This window comes from Hemitrygon akajei, chromosome 11 (genome assembly GCF_048418815.1).
Source record: "Hemitrygon akajei chromosome 11, sHemAka1.3, whole genome shotgun sequence".
Lineage (NCBI taxonomy): Eukaryota > Metazoa > Chordata > Chondrichthyes > Myliobatiformes > Dasyatidae > Hemitrygon > Hemitrygon akajei.
Window position 1 is genome coordinate 7,594,341 of NC_133134.1, and position 21,590 is coordinate 7,615,930.

Sequence of the window (21,590 nt, forward strand, 5' to 3'; positions counted from 1 at the left end):
AACATTGAATGATGCCAACCTTCTAAGGAAGTACAGTCGACTCTGTGCCTTCCTGCACAAGGCATCTGTGTTGGCAGTCCAGTCTAGCTTCTCGTCTAACTGTACTCCCAGATACTTGTAGGTCTTAACCTGCTCCACACATTCTCCATTAATGATCACTGGCTCCATATGAGGCCTAGATCTCCTAAAGTCCACCACCATCTCCTTGGTCTTGGTGATATTGAGTCGCAGGTAGTTTGAGTTGCACCATATCACAAAGTCCTGTATCAGTTTCCTATACTCTTCCTCCTGTCCATTCCTGACACACCCCACTATGGCCGTGTCATCAGCAAACTTCTGCACATGGCAGGACTCCGAGTTATATTGGAAGTCTGATGTGTACAGGGTGAACAGGACCGGAGAGAGCACGGTCCCCTGCGGCGCTCCTGTGCTGCTGACCACCGTGTCAGACCTACAGTCTCCCAACCGCACATACTGAGGTCTATCTGTCAAGTAGTCCACTATCCAATCCACCATGTGAGAGTCTACTACCCCTCAATTTTCTACATCTCCATCAAATCTCCCCTCAGAATTCTACATTCTAAGGAATACAGAATGTATTCAGTCTTTCCTTATAACTTGGGTCCTCCAGACCCAGCAACATTCTTGTAAATTTTCTCTGTACTCTTTCAAAGCGTTTACATCTTTCCTGCATGTAGGTGAACAAAATTGCACACAATACTCCAAATCAGGCCTCACCAGCATCTTGTACAACTTCAACATAACATCCCATCTCCTGTACTCAATACATTGAATTATGAAGGCCAAAAGCTTTCTCAATGACCCTACCTATAGATGACACCACTTACAATGAATTATGGATCTATATTCCCAGATCCCTTTGTTCAACCACATTCCTTTCAGTTCATTTTTCCAGCTGGTCCAGATCCCTCAGCAACTCACGATAGTCTGCCTCGCTGTCAACTACACCCCCAATTTTGTCATCCACAAATTGGATGACAAAAAAAAAGGGAAACAAAGGATCCAGTGCTGATTCCTGCTGTACACCAATAGTCACAGGTCTCCATCTACTACCACTCTCTGGCTTCTCCCAAAAAGCTAATATCTAATCCAATTTACTACCTCATCTTGAATGCCAAGCAAATGAACCTTCTGATCAGCATTCGATGCAGGGCCTTGTCAAATGCCTTACTGAAGTCCATGTAGGCAACATCCACTTTCCTGTTGACTTCATCAAAGAACTCTACAAGATTGGTTAGACGTGATCTACCACGCACAAAGCCATGCTAACTATCCTTAAATCAGTCCATGTCTATCCAAATACTTGATATATCCAGTTCCTTGGAATACCTTCCAAAAACTTTCCCACAACTGATGTCAAACTCACCTACCTATAAAATCTTCATTTATGATTAAAGCCCTTTTTTATTAAAAAACAGCAGAACAACTTTGGCTATCCTCCAATCATCTGGTACCTCTCCTGTTGCTAAGGATGATTTAAGAAGGATCATTTCTGATACCATTAAAATTATCTATTCCTGAATTTAGAATCTCAACCCTGTGGACCAGACCAATGTTTTGTACATTTACTTTGAAACTAACGGCATTATGGTCACGATGCAAAGTATTCCCCTACACTTTGGGAACACTTTGCCTTGTCTTATTCCCTAATAGCAGATCCAGTATCACAAGCTCTCTCATTGGGATTCTATGTACTGATGAAGGAAACTTTCCTGAACACATTTGACAAACTCTATCCCATCTAGTCCTTTTACAGTATGGAATTCCCAGTCAATATGTGGAAAGTTAAAATCACCTACTATGCAACAGTCTGTTATCTCCTTACAAATTTGTTCCTCTAAATGCCTTGGACTGTTGGGTTCCTGTCATATAGCCCATTTAACGTGGTCATATCTTTTTTATTTCTTGGTTCTACACATAACGCCTCATTAGAGGAGTTCTCCAGTGTGCCCTGACTCAACACTGCCATGATATTTTCCCTGACAAGTAATGCCACCCCTCATCCTTTAATCCCTCCTGCTCTGTCACATCTAAAACAATAGAACCCCAGAATATTGAGCTGCCAGTCCTGCCCTTCCTGCAACCAAGTCTCACTAATGGCTACAATGTCATAATTCCATACAGAGCTCCTCCACCTTTCCTACTCTACTTCTTGCACTGAAATATATGTAGCTCAGGATACTAGTCACACCATGCACATCCTTTTGATTTATGACGTTGTCAGAGGTCTTACCAACACCTGCCTCCACAACCTCTCCACTAATTATTCTGACACAACCCCCTGCATCTCTAGTTTAAAACCCACCATGCAGCATTAGCAAACTTTCCTGCTAGGATATTAGTTCCCCTCCATTCAAGGTGCAAACCACCCCTTCTGCTCCGCACCCACCTTTCCTGGAAGAGAACCCAATGTTTCAAAAATTATATGTGCTCCCTTCTACACCAACTCTTCAGCCACAAATTAAAGTGTATAATTTTCCTAGTTCTGGCTTCACTAGCATGGGACATGAATAGCAATATTGAGATCACATCCCTGGAGGTCCTGCTCTTTAACTTAGCACCCAACTCTCTATGCAGAACCTTGTCACTCATCCTACCCACATCATTGGCACTTACATGGACCACACTACTGGCTGTTCACCCTCCCATGAGAATGTGGAGGCCTCAATCTGAGATGTCCTGGATCCTAGCACCTGGGAGGCAATATACCATCTGAGAATCTCATTCTTGCCCACAGAATCTCTTTTCTGTTCCCCTAACTAATGATTCCCATATCACCACAGCACATGTCTTCTCTTCTTCACCCCCCCAAACTTCTCTTCTGAATCACAAAGCCAGACTCAGTGCCAGAGACCTGACCACTGTGACTTTCCTCTGCAATCTCTCCCCCCCCACCCCCCTCAAACTGTTTCTAAAGTTTGCCTGCTGTTGAGGGGGATGGCCACAGTACTACCTACTTAGCCCTTTCCTGACTGTTACGCGTTTCCTGTGTCCTGCACCTTGGGCGCAACTACCTCCCTACATGTCCTATCACCCATTCATCCTCCCAAACAATCCAGAGTTCTTCCAGTTCCAACTCTTAAACGCATATTGCTAGAAGCTGCAGCTGGATGCACTTCTCACATCTGTAGTCGTCAGGGATGCTGGAGGCTTCACTGTCTTCCCAGTTTTAATCATAATCATAAACCAAGATTTTATAGGTAGGTGAGTTTGACATCAGCTGTAGGAAAGTTATTGGAAGGTATTTCAAGGGTCTGTCTTCCCATACAACTATCCTGCCAGGCAGCTCTACTGTCCTAACTGAGCAAATGTAAGGGGGGGGGGGGGGGGGGGAAGGATATTTTGCTTTCTCTGACTGAAGCCTCGAAGTGCTAAAGCCACAAAATCACTACCAACTATGTCCACTCCAATGATGGTCACTGTGCTTGCCCCTGCCTTCCCCCAACTTGCTTCAGCAACCAACACCGAATGCTGACTGGTTACTGGTCAGAGCTCCAATCAAACTGCCATGAGTTGCTACCTTTTACACACAGTCAGCAGACCAGAGTGAAATGCCCTCCTCTGACTTCCCAATCAGATACTGGTCAGGGCTCCAAAAATTGGTTCTAAGTAAAATTTATTATTAGAGTACATACATCCCACATACAACCCTGGGATTCTTTTTCCAGTGGGCATACTTAAATCTATAGAACAGTAATTGTAAACAGGATCAATGAACAAACTGCAAATGCAAATTAAATAACAAGCAACGTTCTCTCTAAGCTGTGCATGTGCGCATGCACACATTTTTCAACCAGCGCACAAAGGGAATTAATGTGCGCACAAAAGGTTAGTTACCTAAAATAATGTAGTAATTAATAATTATACTTATTGAAAATAATCTTTTAGCTAAATGTTTCTGTTAACTAGTTAGTCGGTTTTTCAAATACCACAATGCATGTCACTAACTTATGTCACCTCTCCTTTCCTGTTCCGGTTTGTACAGCTGCATCACGGCAGCAGCCATCTTTGGCGGATAGTGTTGATATCATAAAGTTTACAAAGATCTGTTTCAAATCTTGTAGATAGCTTACTAAGTTTTCAATGAAAAAATATTGATTCACTATGTCGAATTCAAAAGAAGCAAAGGGCGTGAAGTGCAGAAGAACTGTAAATTTGTTTAAAGTTGAATGGCTTAACAAAATAGTAGAAACTGCTACACCAAAAGCTCATGAGGTCATGAATGTACAGCTACGAAAAATACTTATGATTCGGAAATTGGAGTTATCTGTTTGTATTATGATGCAAAAGTTGCTGGAGAATTTGCTAGTGGAAAGAAGTGGGTTGATATTTGGAAACCTGACTTTTTGAAACGTCATTTGGCAAGTAAATTGCATTTGGACGGTGTGCAAAAGCTCAGGCAACAGAACCCGCCATTACCTGTTACAGGAGTGTTATGCATTTTTGTAAACCTACATAAACTGTGCCATGTGTGCATTCAGTGCGCACATACTTTTGTCACAGGAAAAAAAATTGCACAACACAAGATTTTTGTGCACACTGACTACTAAAAATTAGAGGGAACATTGATAACAAGAGCATGAAATAACAAGATAAAGAGACCTTAAAGTGAGACCATCAGTTGTGGGAACACCAGAAATAGAATGTGCAGTTATCTCTTATTGTTCAAAAGCCTGATGATTGAGGGCAGTAACTGTTCCTGAACCTGGTGGTGCAAGTCCTGAGTCCTGGTGGTGCAAGTACCTTCTACCTGTTATACAGAGTGTGCAAGGAATGTTAAAAAAATTCCTTGAAAGAAATAGAGTATACATACTCATAGGCAACACCCACAAAATGCTGGAGGAACTCAGGTCAGGCAACATCAATGGAAATGAATAAACAGTCAACATTTCCGACCAAGACCCTTCTTCAGGACTGAAAAGAAAGGGAGAAAGACACCAAAGTAAAGAGGTGGGGGAGACAGAAGAGGATAGCTAGAAGGTGACAGGTGAAGCCAGGTGGGTGAGAAATACAAAGGGCTGAAGAGGAAGAGATCTGTTAAGAGGAGAGGGTGGACCATGGAGAAAGGGAAGAAGGAACCCTGCAGGAAGTGACAGGGAGGTAAGAGGTAAAAGGCCAGAGTGGGAAATAGAAAAGGGGGAGGGGGAAGGAATCCATCAGATTGGATGCTACCCAGACAGAGTACAGGTTGTTGCTCCTTCACTCTGAGGGTGTATTTGGATACTGGGAAGTTCCACTTCGGGTGGATCGGGCGGAGTTGCTTGATAAAGTGGTCTCCCAATTTACGGCCGGTCTCATCAATGTGGACGAAGCTGCATCAAGAGCACCGGACACACTAGATGACCCAAGCAGATTCACAGGTGAAGTGTTGCTTCATCTGGAAGGACTGCTTGGGGCCCTGAATGGAGGCGAGGGAGCAGGTATAGCACTTGGGCTGCTTGCAGGGATAAGTGACGGGAGGGAGATTAGTGGGGAGGGACAAATGAGCAAGAGAATCACGGAGGGAGCAATCCTCATGGAAAGCCGGGGGGGGGGGGGGGGGGAAGGTAAGGATATGTTTAGTGGCAGGATCCCTTTGGAGATGGCGGAAGTTGCAGAAGATGATGTGCTGGATGCAGAGGCTCACGGAGTGGTAGGTAAGCACAAGAGGAACTATCACTACTAAGGCAGAGGGAAGATGGGGTGATAATTCACATGCAGGTTGGGATTGTGAATCCAGCAGAGACTCACTCAAAGGTAATTACTGTTAGACTCTCAGTAAATTATGGCTGAACGTACAAATGGGCACCAGTGAAGTAGTTGTAAGTTTCAAAAAAAAAAAGGAAAGAACAACAATGACGACAATAAAATTACCTCTGGTTTCTTCACTGGGCATATTAGCTTCAAACATATTTCAAACCACTAGAATTGGGGAAATGGAAACTCCTCATAGTGACCTTGCCCCTTATTAGACTGTTTGACAGCTGTCACTGTAGATTGGGACTGTGAATCCAGTTGGAGGCTGACCCATCTGTAATTACCCAGTAAATTATGGTTGAATTCTTGAACTCCTTTTCAAGTATACTAGTCAATAGCAAATGAAAAGTATGTCCAATCCACTTTGGGAGATGACTGATTGCCAGCTGGAGATAAATCTGTTGGATATGTTTTTTGAACCAGAAAATTCACAATGATAATGTTTCACTAAGATATTTTGAGACCTGGATAAACATTGTTCCTTCAAAAATAAAAGATATTTGCAATTTCAGGTTAATCAAGGCTGCAAAACTTTTCCATACATTTATCTTCTCATGTTTACATTCTCCCTTAAAGTATATTTATTACAATTAGCTTTTTCATGATTATGAGTGAGAGTTTCGAACAGCAAGAAATCAGAATTAAAACAGTAGTACAACTTAATTCAGGAGAAGGTATTCTGCATTAAATTATAATTGAAATTGTTGGTAGAATAAAAATTCTGCAGAAAAATAAGCAGAGTACATTTCCCATTTCCTGCAAGCTTGAACTTACTAAGTGCTATAGTTATATTGCTTATGTCTGTTTTCACAGAAGATGCGAAGAACTGCCAAGAAACGACATCATCTTTGGCAACTCAATGAACAAGTAAGTCTTAAGGACTGGGACAAAGACATTTCTTCATATGGAGAGTGCTGAATTTTTCAGATTCTCCAGTATGAAGGGTTATGGAGGCTCAGATGATTGAGTTTATTCCAAGCAATATATTTTTGGATATTGAAGAAATCAAGGGATGCTGGGATAGTGCAGGAAAATTGCATTGAACCATAAGATCACACATGAACTTGGTGAATGGCAGAGCAAGCTGGAAGGGACAAATGGCCTACTCCTGCTTAACTTTTATCAGCCATCTACAGGGGGAAAAAAAAGGAGTTTTTTAATGCTGTTACTTCCACCAAGGACCAAGGACACCCAACCTTAACTATTAAGCTGCAGTAGGCAGATGACACTTGCACATACATAATTCCAGGCCGAGATCCAATATATTGTTGACTCATTAGCTGAAGCATGCAAGAGAAAGGATTTTACACTTAACTTCTAAAAAGGTTCTCTGCTAACATGCTCCTACAACAAAGATTTATGATATTATATCATTAAATGGCCAACAAGCCGTGAAATAAGTACTCTTTGCACATTCATTTGAAACCAGAAGTAGAAATTTAACTACCGAAGAGATTCATAAGAGTTTGCTACTAACATGAAAAGTTTTAATATTACATTTGCTTAAACATGTGTTACCTGACTGCAGATGATGCGTCTGGACCTTGTTCTATTGGTCTGGTATAGGAAGTTGGAAACCAACCTCTCCTGTTCAGGAAGCAAAATATATGTAATTAAACCAGGGTAATAATAACTTCACAAAAGTTCTTCTGAACAGTTTTCAAAAAACAACTTAAGAACTTTAAATTTTGGCATTCCCATGGATTTATAATATTCCCAGACAGATCTCAAAATTTGGCCTGCAATAAATCTACGTATTTCCCTTTCACTGAGTGCAGATAAAATTTGCCTGTCAATGGACAGAGATATATTTACTAGATTTATACCTTCCTGTGGTTCCAAAGGTAGTCATAGCCAAAGGGTGGAGCAGTGGGGACGAGCTCCCACTGCTAAACAAATGCTCTTCATGGCGTGCGTCCAAACAGCCTCTGACAACCAAGTCCAACTCCTGACCTTCACGTGTGGCATATTTCTTATGCCTGGCTGAGCTGTTCTCATTGACAGGAGAAGGGGCAAAGGCGGGCCACTGGCGTATTAAAACCAGTTGCTCCAGGCAGATGGGGCTCGTTAACCACAAATTGTAGCTCATCTAGGAGAGGGAAACTCTGATTTCAAACCTCCGTTGCCTCGCGGCTATACCCGCTCAGGGGAAAGGCTTTGGGAGTAAACCCCAAGGAAAAATCCGGAGTCGGAGTCCTGAAGGCGGCTGACTGCTGTACCCAGCACCAGCACGGCAACTCCTGCGATGCTGCTGACACCAAACTGTATTGACTTTTGTCATTCCTTTGAACCTGTCATCAGCATGGGGGGGGGGGGTCCCACTGCATGGGCAACAGACGGATCTCCATATCAATTCTGCCCTGCCTTGTGCCCTGGAGTGGCCACTCCAGCTTCGCTTTATAGCATCAGACAAACATGGGAAGCAGCAGTTACTGGTTATAAGTCATAATGCTTGACTGGCGTAGAGCATGGCGCCAGGGGTTGCTTTCGACTGTGGGAGAGACCATCGTGTTTCACTGGACAGCTACCGCCCACCTCAAGCTGGGCAGCCCCCAGCCAATAAGGTGCTGTCCCGCCACAATCAGTCTTCCTCATTGGGTGCATGGGGATAATGGATTATTCCACAAAGAGCTGACTGTAACCACTGCACCAGACAAGAAAGAAAACAAATCAAATTAGAACACACCCCTTAAGTTGGGATGCTGGAATGTCCGCACAATGATAACTGGACTTGACTAAAACCTCAAGGATATTGAAGATGCATGAAAAACAGTGGTCATTAACAATGAGCTACTAAGGCTCAAGGTAGATTTAGCTACCCTACAAGAAATACGTTTGGCGGATTCAGGTACACTGAAGGGACTACACATTTTTCTGGCAGGGAAAGAATCAAGATGAGCCCCGTGAGCATGGAGTGGGTTTTGCCGTTAGGAACTCCTTATTGCAAATGGTGGAGCTACCAGAAAATGGATCAGAATGACTTATGACTCTCCGTCTACACACCAGACATGGCCCAGTATCTCTCGTCAGTGTGTATGCCCCTACCTTGAACTCCACCTCTGAGGCAAAAGACATGTTCTATGACAAATCAGAAGCTGTTGTCAGGAATATTCCCCAATGATGAGCACCTCTTCAATGCCAGAGTGGGAGCCAATAACGATTCCTGGCTGTCTTGTCTTGACCACTTTGGAATTGGCAAAATAAATGACAATGGGCAACGTCTCCTGGAGTTCTGCTCCCATCACGGCCTGGGTGTAACTAACTCCTACTTTCAGACGAAGTCACAGTACAAGGTCTCATGGTGACATCTACGGTCTAAACACTGGCACCAACTAGACATGATCATCACCAGGCGCTCTTTCATCAACTCTGTACTAATACCACATACCGCGATATGGATCATGCTTCAGTATGCTGCAAGATCAAACTACGTCCGAAGAAAATCCACCACTCCAAACAAACTGGAAAATCTGGCATCAACACAACAGAGATGAAACAGTCAGAGAAGGTTGACCAGTTTGCCAAGTCAGTACAGGGTGATATCACTACCTCCTCACAAGGAGATACTACAACAGAACAATGGTCATACCTTCGCGACACCATCCACGAATCAGCATTCTCTTATCTTTGGAAGAAAGACCACAAAGAGCAGTGACTGGTTTGAGGCAAAGTCCTAAGATCATGACTCCTATCATCGAAGCCAAGCGTGCAGCTCTCACAGAGTACAAGCGCTCACCATCCGACTGAACACTTCAGGCACTTCGAGCTGCTGAAAGCAAAGTGGAACAGACTGCAAGGCAGTGCACAAGTGAGTACTGGCTCCAACTCTGAGGACATTCAGACAGCAGCTGTGACAGGCAACATCAGATCGGCGTATGATGGTATCAAGAAGGCCTTTGGCCCATCGCAGAGCTAGACAGTACCCCTAAAGTGATCCAGCAATGAAATAATCACTGATAAAAGCAAGCTGATGAAACACTGGGTAGAACACTACTCTGAGCTCTACTCGACGGAAAACTTTGTTGTTAGCTCAGCCATTGATGCCATCGATTGTCTACCAGTCATGGATGAACTTGACTCCGAACCAACCATTGAGGACCTCAGCAAGGCAATTGACAGTCTGGCCCCAGGGAAAGCTACTGGCAATGATGGGATTCCTCTAGACCTGATCAAACACTGCAAGAGCTCACTCCTCCAACCTTTACACAAGGTTATCCGTCAGAGCTGGAAGGAAGGAGCCGTACCACAGGATATGTGCGACTCCAAAATCATCACTTTGTACAAGAACAAGGGTGATAGGAGTGACTGCAACAACTACAGGGGTATCTCCCTTCTGAGTGTTGTCGACAAAGTCTTTGCTCGTCTAACTTTGGCACGTCTACAAACTCTGGCAGAACAGGTCTACCCTGAGTCCCAATGTGGTTTTCGCGCAAGGAGGTCAACTGTCGACATGATTTTCTCACTCCGTCAACTCCAGGAGAAGTGCAAAGAACAACAGAAACCGCTCTACGTCACTTTCATCGACTTGACCAAGGCATTCAACCTCGTCAGCAAGGATGGGCTCTTTCAGATTCTCCTCAAGATCGGCTGTTCCCCGAAACTCCAAAGTATCATCAAGTCATTCCATGATGACATGAGGGTTACTGTTCAGTATGATGGCAGCTCATCAGAACCCTTCACTATCGTAATGGAGTCAAACAAGGATGCGTGTTGGCCCCAACATTATTCGGCATCTCCTTCTCTATGCTATTGAAGCACACATTTGGGACGTCGACAGAAGGCATCTACATGCACACCAGGTCTGATGGGCAGCTGTTCAACCCTGTGCACCTGAGAGCAAGAACAAAGGTGTGAAAGATCTTAACTCGTGACATACTCTTTGCCGATGTTGCTGCTATAACCTCGCACACCAAACAGCAACTACAAACTATCATGGACTGCTTCTGTAAGGAATGTAAGGACTTCGGGCTTACCATCAGCCTAAAGACACCAAATGTCCTTGCCCAGAACGTAGTGGAGACCCCAGTCATTATCAACAATTACGATCTAGAAGTGGTCCACAAGTTCACATATTTGGGGTTGACCATTAGCAACACTCTCTCCTTTGATGCTGAAATCCACAGGCATATCGGCAAAGCAACATCGATCCTTGTTCGACTCTCCTTGCGGGTCTGGAAGAATCTGAAACTCGCTACAAAGACCAAGACTGCCTCGTACAATGCACGTGTTATCAGCACCCTCCTGTATGGTAGCGAGACTCGGACCATCTACTCCAAACTGGAGAGGAAACTCAGTAGTTTTCCCCTGCGCAGCCTTTGCCACATCCTCGACATCAGCTGGAGAGACAAAGTCCCAAACTCTGAGGTCCTCTCACACGCTGGACTTCCCACAATGTTCATGCTTTTAAGACAACACAGACTGTGCTGGCTGGGCCACGTCTGTTGTATGAAGGATGGTGGACTGCCAAAGGACATCCTCTACAGAGAACTAGCAACAGACAAGAGGAACGTTGGTAGACCCCAGCTTTGCTTCAAGGACCTCTGCAAGTGCAACATGAAAGCCTTAAAAATCAACAGAGTGCTGGGAGGATACTGCAGATGATTGCAACAAATGGCGAGGTACTCTTCAGCAACACCTAGAGCAAGGCGAAAGAGTGATCCTGAGTCAGTTTGAGGAGTGGAGAGCTAAACGTGGACAACAATTCCACGATGCCCTACGCATGCAGCAACTGTGGCAGAGCCTACCATTCCAGGATCAGCCTCAATAGCCACAGTCGATGCTACTTGACAAATCAGTGACTACCAGAGGCGCAGTACCCATGGTCAACCACAACCGACGAGGGCCACACACACACACACCTTCCTGTGCATTGGGATAGCTGAATTGCATTGAGTGTCCTTTCAGATGGACTATGCATGACAAAATTATATTTATGGATGGAAGTAGTTCCAGAAATTTTACATTTTAGATTCAGAATGTTCTAATGTCAATGAAGACCTTTCAACATCGTCCCAAATATAACAAGCCAATCTGACTTTCATAACTGACCCAAACAAAATTTAAAAAATGCAAATACAAACTCAGAATTATCCAAGTGCTCTTTCCAGATCCAATCCATACAGAGGCACTAGGAAGTTTGTGAACCCTGTAGAATTTTCTCTATTTCTACATAAATATGCCATAAAATGTGATCAGTCCTAAAACTAGATAAAGAAAACCCAATAAAAAATATAACAAAAAACTTGTTCATTTATTTATTTAGAAACACAAAATGCTGGCAGAACTCAGCAGGCCAGACAGCATCTATGAGAGGAAGTAGTGACAACGTTTCGGACCGAAACCCTTCACCAGGAGGGTCGAAACTCCTGATGAAGGGTTTCGGCCCGAAATGTTGTCACTACCTCCTCCCATAGATGCTGTCTGGCCTGCTGAGTTCTGCCAGCATTTTGTTTTTATTTATTTCCAGCATCTGCAGATTCACTCGAGTTGCATTTATTTATTTATTGTGAAAAAGAATCCAACATTACATTGCGAAAATATACGTGAGCCTTTGTTTTCAGTTACTGGTGTGAACCCCCCACCCCCCCCCACAACCCCATACAGCAATAACTTTAACCAAATGGTTCCGGTAACTGTTGATCAGTCCTGCACATCAGCTTGGAGGAACTTTAGACCATTTCTTGTTACAAGACTGCTTTGACTCTGGTATGTCGGTGGGCTTCCTCACATGAACTATTTGTTTCTGGTCCTTCCATAACATTTCTATAGGATTAAGGTCAGGGCTTTAACTCAGCCATACCAAATCACAAACGTTCTTTTTAAACCATTCTGTTATTGATTTACTCTGGTCTTTCAGATCCTTGTCTTGTTGCATTATCCAACTTCTATTAAGCTTCAGGTGACGGACAGTTACCCTGACATTCTCCTGTAAAATGTGTTGATACAATTTTGAATTCATTTTTCCCTCAACAATTGCAAGGCGCTGAGGCAGCAAAGCAGCCCCAAACCACGATGCTCCTTCCTCCATACTTCACAGTTATGATGAGGTTTTGGTGTTGGTGTGCAGTGTCGTTCAGACACAGCAATGTGCACTTCTGACAAGAAGTTAAACTTACGTCTTATCTGTCCACAGAACATTGTCCAAGCATTGTAGAACATCCAGGTCATCTTTTGCAAATTTGAGATGTGCAGCAATGTTTTTTTTATTTGGAGAGCAGTGTCTTCCTGTCATGTCCTTTCATGAACACCATTCTTGTTCAGTGTTTTCCTTACAGAAAACACATGACAGAGACTTTAGCAAGTTCAAGAAATTTCTGCAGGTCTTTTACTGTTACCCTTGGTTCCCCCCCCCCCCCACCTTCTTCAGCATTGCACATTGTGCTCTTGGTGCTATCTTTGCAGGATGCCCCCTCCCAGGGAGGGTAGCAACAGTACTGAGTTTCCACTTGTAGACAACTTTCTCTTACTGTAGACTGATGAACACTCAAGGTCTTTAGAAATGCTTTCATAGACTTTTCCAGATTCATATATCTCTATAATTCTTCTAAGGTCCTCTGAAAGTTGTTTCGATTGAGGCATGATGCACATAAACATATCTTTCTTGAGAAGAGCAGGCTCTATCATTAACCTGATCATGTGTGTCTTTTTATACGGCAGGGTACCTCTACAACCCACACCTCCAATCTCATCTCATCGATTGGAACACCCAACTCCAAATTGCTTTTGTAGAAGGCATTAATCCAGAGGTTCACATACTTTTTCCAACAAATACATGTCCTATTGGATCATTTTTCTCAATAAATAAAAACACAACTTTTTATACAATTTATTTAATTAAGTTCCCTTTAACTAGTTTTAGGACTTGCATAAAGAATTGATCATATTTTAGGTAATATATGCAGAAATAGAGAAAATTCTGCAGGGTTCACAAACTTTCTAGCACCATTGTAAATACTTGCATTCCATTTTATATTAATTTGTAGTTTAAAGTTTGATCTAAGTCAGGGAGGCAGCGAGGGAGGGGTGGGGGGGGGGGGGAATTGCAGGAAATCTGGAAATGTGGGAATTTGAGTGCTTGCCAAACTAAAGACTGTGGATATCACCCACAGCAGATAAGCCTGATGACGTTGTCAGGCAGGAAAACAGGTTAAATTCCTCACCAAGGAACCAAGGGAGAAAAATAAATTATTCATTTTCCCTCCCCAACCCACAAACTTTATGCTTAAGTGCTATAATCTCCTTTCGACTGTCCAGTTTCCTGAGCTGTATCCACTTAAACTATGCTCAATTTAGAGTCCCTTAGCATCACTGAATGGTAGTTCCACCCCTAGAGAGCAATTTAGACTGCTCTTGTAAAAACTGAATGTGGTACTAAAGTTGAATTGAACATTGACAGACTGACAGAGTCTTTAAATTATTCCCAGTGTTTTGATCGCAATGTCACCTTTGGTGGTGCAGCAAGCAATCATTAATTACATGGTGATTCTCAGAGCATAAGCACAACTCCCTGGATTTCTACAAATTTAAATGCAACAGGGAACAAAAAGATGATAGTGAATTTCAAATCAGAGTTCAAATAACATGAGGTGCAAAGGAGCATGCTTGAACAGGCATGTCATTCATAATTTAAGGATTAGCTTAACGTTCAGCGTGGTGGAATGCTATCTAGGAACATGAACAATATTAACATTACATTCAGTGTCCATTACAAGAGCCTGGCAGCAATTCTCTTTACATTCAAAAATTTGCAAAACCATTCAGAAAGCTTTAAAGGATAATTTTTAAAACAGTGTATTTGCAGAAAACCCAAAATCTTGATATTGTATAACTATTTTAGCACATAAAATAGGAATTGCATTTTACCAATTTAGTCCTAAATTCAATCAGCATCAATTTTATAAAATATCAGTCCTTTATGCAAGCGATCTGTGCCAGAAGTATTTGATTTGAATCACGGAAGATATTGTGTGCTAAATATTCAGCTCTAGTGCATTTAGGAAAAAAATTTATTATTTATATTAGGTAATGTTCTCTTACAGCATAGATGGACTGACTTCAAAGGAATGCAATGATTCGAGGAATCAACCCATCACTAGCTTTTCAAGCCAATTTATGGATATACAATAAAAACCAACAAATCAACTCCCAGAATAAATAACTTTAAAACCCAAGTCTTTTTTCATTATACTTGGTAAATACCATCCAAATCATTGAAGCAAAAAGGAATTAACTAGGCTATATAGTAATGCTATTCTATAATGATGCAATCAGTATAGATATCACATTTACTGGTGTAGAATTTAAAATAAACATTGTAGGTATATAACTGAAACATGAATTTCACTTAAGTCTAGTGGAAATCATGCATAATAAATTTTGCTCACTCATTAAGCACAAGTTGATATTCATGATCTTCTCTTCATATTTGATCACAGTAGTTTAATGACCAAGTCAATCTAAAGAGCAACTGTTAGAGCCTGTTGCTAAGCTCCTACACTAAAAGCTGTAATGGTTTAAACCCTGTAGGGAAAAAGTTACAAGAATATTTCCTGATGACATTGTATGTGGAAAAATTCAATTTTATTTTACAACCTGCAGTCTCTTAACCTTATTGATGCAAATCATCTGCTCTTCAATATTAAATTTTAAAAAACTGTAAACAGGTGGTTAAACTGTATGCTTTGTTAACTATAAAGCTAGTGTATCTTTAACTTTTTTTTTAAAAAAAGCTGCAGGCACTGCAATCTTGAAATTAAAAATAGAATATTGCCAGAAATACTCAGAAGCTTCAACAACATCTATGGAGAAAGAAATGGTTAACATTTCAAATCAATAACCTATCAACTGAAGCCAGAAAATATATAAAGCAAACATGCTTAAAGTTGTAGAGAACAAGAAAGGAATGAAGAGAAAATAAAGATTTGCAATAGCATGTAGACCAAAAAAACTGAATGATGCAAAGGCTTGTGATGCCAACTGAGAGAAGATGTTGAACAATTGTTAACTTGACCAATCCAGAGATGCATAAAAGGGACTGAATGAAGACAAAGGAGTAATTTAAAAAAAAAAAATCTGTCCTGAAAGACAGACACAAGCACTGCAATTGCTGGAATTTGAATTCATAGAAACTGCTTGAACACAGGTTATGCAGCGCCTGTGGAGACAAAAAAAGTAACTTCACGTGACCGAGTTAACATAACCCTTCATCAGAAAAGATTATTTCAGACATTTGAATTACTTGCTTATGTTATTGTTGAATTCAAATGTTGAGTTCTAAACAGAGGATGTGGTTAAAGCATACAAAGTCCAAAGCATGAAATCAAAGACAGGTCAGAGTATCGAGTAAGGGGGAACTAAAGTGACAGGAAACTGAAGGCTCAATGTACTAAACTGTAAATACTTTAAAAAAATGTACATTTACTAAGGATAATTCATCCCTTTATGAACTAAATTAGAAAATTGTAACTCTGACCAGGATACCTTACACACCAAACTAGCAGGGGGAACTTGAAAATTAACACAGTTTGCTCTTAGGTGTACAAATGGTCAAGATTGAATTCAATAAAGTCTCCAAGTAGATTCGTATTATAATATCACTCTGCAGGTTTTAAATAAAACAATTCCTTTTGTACTAATAGGCAGTTATGAATTCATTTCCATAGCTTTATATTTATGGCTCAGTTGCTCTAAAATGCATTATTCATTCAGACCAATTAACTTCAAGAAAACAGGTAATCTAACTGGTCACTATTATGTTGCTGTTTGCAGGAGCCTGACAGATTTGTGTGCAAACTGACCACTTTGTTTCCTACATTATAAAGGCCACTATCTAAAGTTTGATTGTAATCAGCAAAAGATAACTTGTACCCATTATAAATGTAAGTCTTTATTTATTGACCTAGTTATTATGAGAGTTGCTATGAAACTGACCATCACATGGAAAACAAAGCTTCCAGCAAGATTACACAACATAATCACTTATTTTATCCCATGTTGATTTTTGCTTTAAGTTAATTGCAGTAGAACTAAAATCCATGATCAAGAAGCAATAGCAATTCTGACACAACTTGCACCTGCAGGATTTCCAACCCACCTCAAGTTCAAGTTTAATTGTCATTCAACCATATACTTGTATACAGCTAAAGTAAATTGCTTCCCTAGAACCAAGGTGCAAAATGTAGTACACACAGTCACACATCACATGCAATCACAAAATATTAGCACAACTTTGAGTGGTATGGCCTGAAAATTGATGGAGCATGGGAAGTTGTTCTGGAGCCATATTTCAACAAGATCAAGTATGCAGCAGTTCCTCATCGCAGGCTGTGTTATCCACAAAGACAATCTAACCAGCCTTCTAGGGAGTGGATATTGAAGAGCAGCACTGACTTTATAGTTTCTGTTGGGGTTGTGTTGAGGGATAGGAAAGAAGGACAAGCAGGTGAATCTCCTGCTTCGCTGTTACCTTTGTGGCAGATCTTTTACAGACTCTCCAATGTAGTTTAGGATTGAGGACTCTAAGCTATCAGACCCTCATAATTTACATAGTGGTATGCACCCCTTCCGTGATGAATTAGGTTTTGAAACACTGACTCCAAGATACCTTTGGAGTATCTTTTTCTTCCCCAAAAAACTCATCCTTTATCTTGGCCCATCCTTGGAACTCTGATTTCCTTTATTCAAGCCACTGGGTGGAACTCGAATATGGTAGATGGATACCTCTCAAGTGCAACATATTCGCAAGGAAATTTTGAGATTTGAGAATGGGACACTTTTATTGGTCATAAACTCCCTCGGATTTAAGACTTTTAAGATTGGGAATGGGATTAAAGTTGAAAAATGGTCTTTGCATAGTTTCCATGTTAAAAAGTGAGATGGCAGGCTATAAAATATCACCAAGAGCTCAATTCATAGTGAATCAATGTCCGATAGTGGAATACGTTGTTTTAAGGTATTACCGATATAATACTTAAATTGTAGTAATTTTGAAGACATGGGAACTCACAATTTAGTCATGTCATGTTCTCCATACAGCCAGCCATCCTTTTCTTCTGGTATCAGAAGTGTCAGTATATCTCCTTCTGCAAAGCTCAACATATTCTTGTTATTTCCTGCAGTGTGGGGGAAAATGCTTTTCACCTTTGGCCTCTGAACCATATTCAGTCCAGTTGCAACAGAAATCGATCTTGATAGACTGACATCCTCTATGGAAAAATTAAATCAAATACATAACATGATTTTCTCAATACTATTATCTGCATCCAAACACAATGACAATAAATTCAAGTACTCATGCTCATCAACAATGCAATTCATTGTAACTCTGAATGTCACAAGTTAAAGGCGGCTAGTGAACTATGTGCCGTGTTCAATTAACAGGTCAATCAGTGCACTACACTGATTATTATTGCCTCATTATAGGAAGGATGTGGAAGCTTTAGAGGGTGCAGAGCAGATTTACAGGATGCTGCTTGGATTACAGAACATGTTTTATGAGGAATAGTTGAGCGAGATGGGACTGTTCTCTTTGGAATGGAGGTCAAGAGGTGACACAATAGAGGTGTACAAGAAGTTAAGAGGCATAGAACGAGTGGGCAGCCAGAGACTTATTCCCACAGTGGAAATGGCTAATATAAATGGCACTATTTTAAGGTGATTGGAGGAAAGTATGGGGGCGAGGGGTGGGGAGAAGGGAGGATGTCAGATGTAAGTTTCTTTCTTAAAAATTACAGAGTGGTGAGTGCATGGAACCCACTGCTGTGGTGGTAGTGGTAGAGGCAGTTACATTCGGGACATTTAAGAAACTCTTAGATAGGCACATGGATGGTAGTAAAATGGAGGGCTATGTGGGAGGGAGGGATTAGATTGATCCAAGGTTAAAAGATCAGCAAATCATCAAGAGCCAAAGAGTCTTGTACTGTACTATAGCATTCTATTTTCATTTCAGATATTTCAAAAGTTTGAAGGTGGCATATTAAGCAGCATTAACTTTATTTCCCAGCGCAAGTTTTTACCTTGCACTTTTTCCAACATATAATTACACTCTAGAAGTTTGAGAGCCAATTTCCTTCAAATTAAACATTCAGCTTAATTTTAAAAAACTACTCCATATAAGGAATTAGCATCTCCATTTATGCATAACTGCCAGGTTTTCTTAAAATATCACAAAACAGATGTTAAGCAAATGATCAACCTCAAGAGGTAATCTCATTTCACTTTATACCAGTTGGAATACACTTAAACTGCAGAATTCAAAAGCCATTATGCTCACTGAAGCAGCTCATAATCAATCCCTCAAGATCCATCAACACTTCTGAAACCACTAAATATCTCACTGGTAGTTAGACACTTGTAAATAGTGGTTGATATACAGGTTTGAATACGAATGCATGGAATTTATCTCTTCTTCCCCCCCTCCCACTTCTCTTCCTCTGCAACACTCACCTATAACCTTCCTTGCATCACTTAGATAAATTACTGTAGGAAGGAGTAAACCCAAAGCTTGCTTGGATTTTACTGATATTTAGTAAACACTATTAAATTCCACTCCTTACCTGTCATTTCAGTATTTCTCTCAATAGGGGCCATGCGTTGTGAATTTGGATTGTTGAACATATCCGGCAGAGGACTCTTCTGAAATCTTATAGGAGGAGCAGGTGGTATTTTTGAGTTATTCTGTAATCCAGCATCATGCATCTAGAGAAAACAAACAAGATGCTTATTCACATTAAATGGTTTGGTACATGTTAATCAAAAAATTTCTGGTTGCAGGTCCCCAAACCTCCCCCACCCTCTGTGCAGTTGTATTAAAGAACAAGGGCCTGATAACATCATGATGTACCATGTTATATGACGTGGGTGATCATGGCCTTTGACTGATAGGGCATGCCCTATATTTCCTACAGAAGTGGTTTGCCATTGCCTTCTTGTGGGAAGCATCTTTACAAGATGGTGACCCCAGCCATTATCAATACTCTTCAGAGGTAGTCTACCTGGATTCAGTAGCCATATATCCAGGATATGTGATATGCACCAGCTGCTCATACAACCATCCACCACCTCCTACAATGGCTTCACATGACCCTGATCGGGGGCTAAGCAGGTGCTACACTTTGCCCAAGGGTGACCTGCAGGCTAGCAGAGGGAAGGAGCACCTTTGGTATGTCCATCCTGCCACCCCTGATATACAACTTGTTAAAAGACAGGAACCTGGTCATATTTTCCAGGATATCAGTATGGGAAGCATGCTAACATGTACTTTGTACTTTATTAGAATGTGAAATCTAACCTCAACATTAGATCCATCTGTACTGCATCAATAACTGGAAAAATAATGCATTATTAAACAAACCAGTGCATGATAATTCAGTATTAACCAGATAATGCCTCTTTTTGAGGCCAGATGCTGCTTGATTAGCCTCAGTTTTATTTGGGTTAAAGTTAAGGAAGCCTTTTGCAAAGTTTAAAAGTGAAGAATTAGCACAGTTTGTTCCGCAGAAATTCAAGAATTAAAAGTCAAAGAAACTGATTACCGGTAGTTTAAATGTCAAATGTACAAGCCCACTAAAATACATTTTTGTATATAGAAATTCTCCTAATGTCCTTGCTACTTCCACCCCCCCAACAGTTCCAATTCCTATTTTGTCTTAAAATACTGTAGAATTCCAAGGAAATAAGATTTACAGAAATTTGTTTTAAACAAACATTGCCACAATTTGCCTGAGGATCAAACTCCTGTTCCACCTATACTCCCACTTCTCTTTTTCACAAATCCTGCACCATAATGTGATTTCTAACATCAACTAGTAGTGTTCGCTCAAAAATTTTCCCAATACAGCTTGACAAGTTATTGAACTCAATAACCAGCCCTAATTACTGGAAAAAGGTTATTAATCAGCCATGTACTGCTGTAGATTTTTTTTTGTAAAGCGAGTTTCTTTGAAAAAGCAAAAAAAAAATCTTAATTAGGAAGGTCACACTTTCAAATTCTGCACGGTGGAGTTTTCTACTTTGAATTGCTTGGCACTCAGAATTCAGAATGTCTCTATTAACCACATCCAAGACAGAGCTTTAATTTAGAAATCAAGCAACTGATTTTTCCTTAAGGTACATGCTATAAATTGTACCTTTACAAAATTCTATGTGATTAAAAGGATAAGGTATTAAACTTATTCCACTTTACTACATTAGTTAAACATTATTTCTTCCATTTGCAAATACTGTTTTATGCAGTCAGGGTACTATAATCATCCATACTAGTATAGGTTGGGGGAGGAGTAAAGGTAATTATTATCCTCTTGTACGCACACACACACACACGATAAGAACAGGACTAGTTGGATTATAAAACTTACTTTGCTCATTGGTTGAAGAGTATAATTTATGATAATGAAGGAAGAAAGGCCATAGCCTCAGTACCAGCAGGTTGTATTTATGATAATTATATCCCAGTTTGTTAGCACCATCAGAAAGAAAAGGGAGAAATAAGTTGCGAGCTTATAACTCGATAATACCATCACACTATTAAAATCCTGGGATCCTTCTTGGCCCAAAGGTCAAAAGAACCAGCCACATAAATACCATAGCCTCAAGAGGTAGGAAGCTGAGCACTCTATGCCTAGTAACTCATCTGACAACTGAAAGACATGAGACCAAGTGCAAGTCAGGACTGTGATAGAAGACCCTTACATTTTGCCAAAATGAGTTGCTTCTCCAACTTATTTTCTCATGCATACCAGCCACTGAATCTAACATTAGAGTGCTATGGTATCATGGCAGTTAACACAACATTGTTACAGCTCGGGGCGTCAGAGTTCAGAGCATTCCAGCATTCT

General features: G+C 41.0%; 1 protein-coding gene across 2 annotated transcripts in view; it reads right to left on the reverse strand.

The window, feature by feature from the left end:
• Window positions 1-21,590, reverse strand: part of baiap2l1a (BAR/IMD domain containing adaptor protein 2 like 1a) — a 131,950-nt gene that overhangs the window by 46,374 nt on the left and 63,986 nt on the right. For both annotated transcript variants that reach the window (XR_012100729.1, XM_073060180.1), the window contains exons 9-11: window positions 19,311-19,452; window positions 17,762-17,960; window positions 7,276-7,344 (exon numbers count right to left, since the gene is read on the reverse strand). Coding sequence is in view for 1 of the 2 variants with exons in the window: in XM_073060180.1 (XP_072916281.1) it covers window positions 7,276-7,344; window positions 17,762-17,960; window positions 19,311-19,452 (410 nt within the window). In the remaining variant the exon portion in view is untranslated. The remainder of the gene's footprint in view (window positions 1-7,275; window positions 7,345-17,761; window positions 17,961-19,310; window positions 19,453-21,590) is intronic.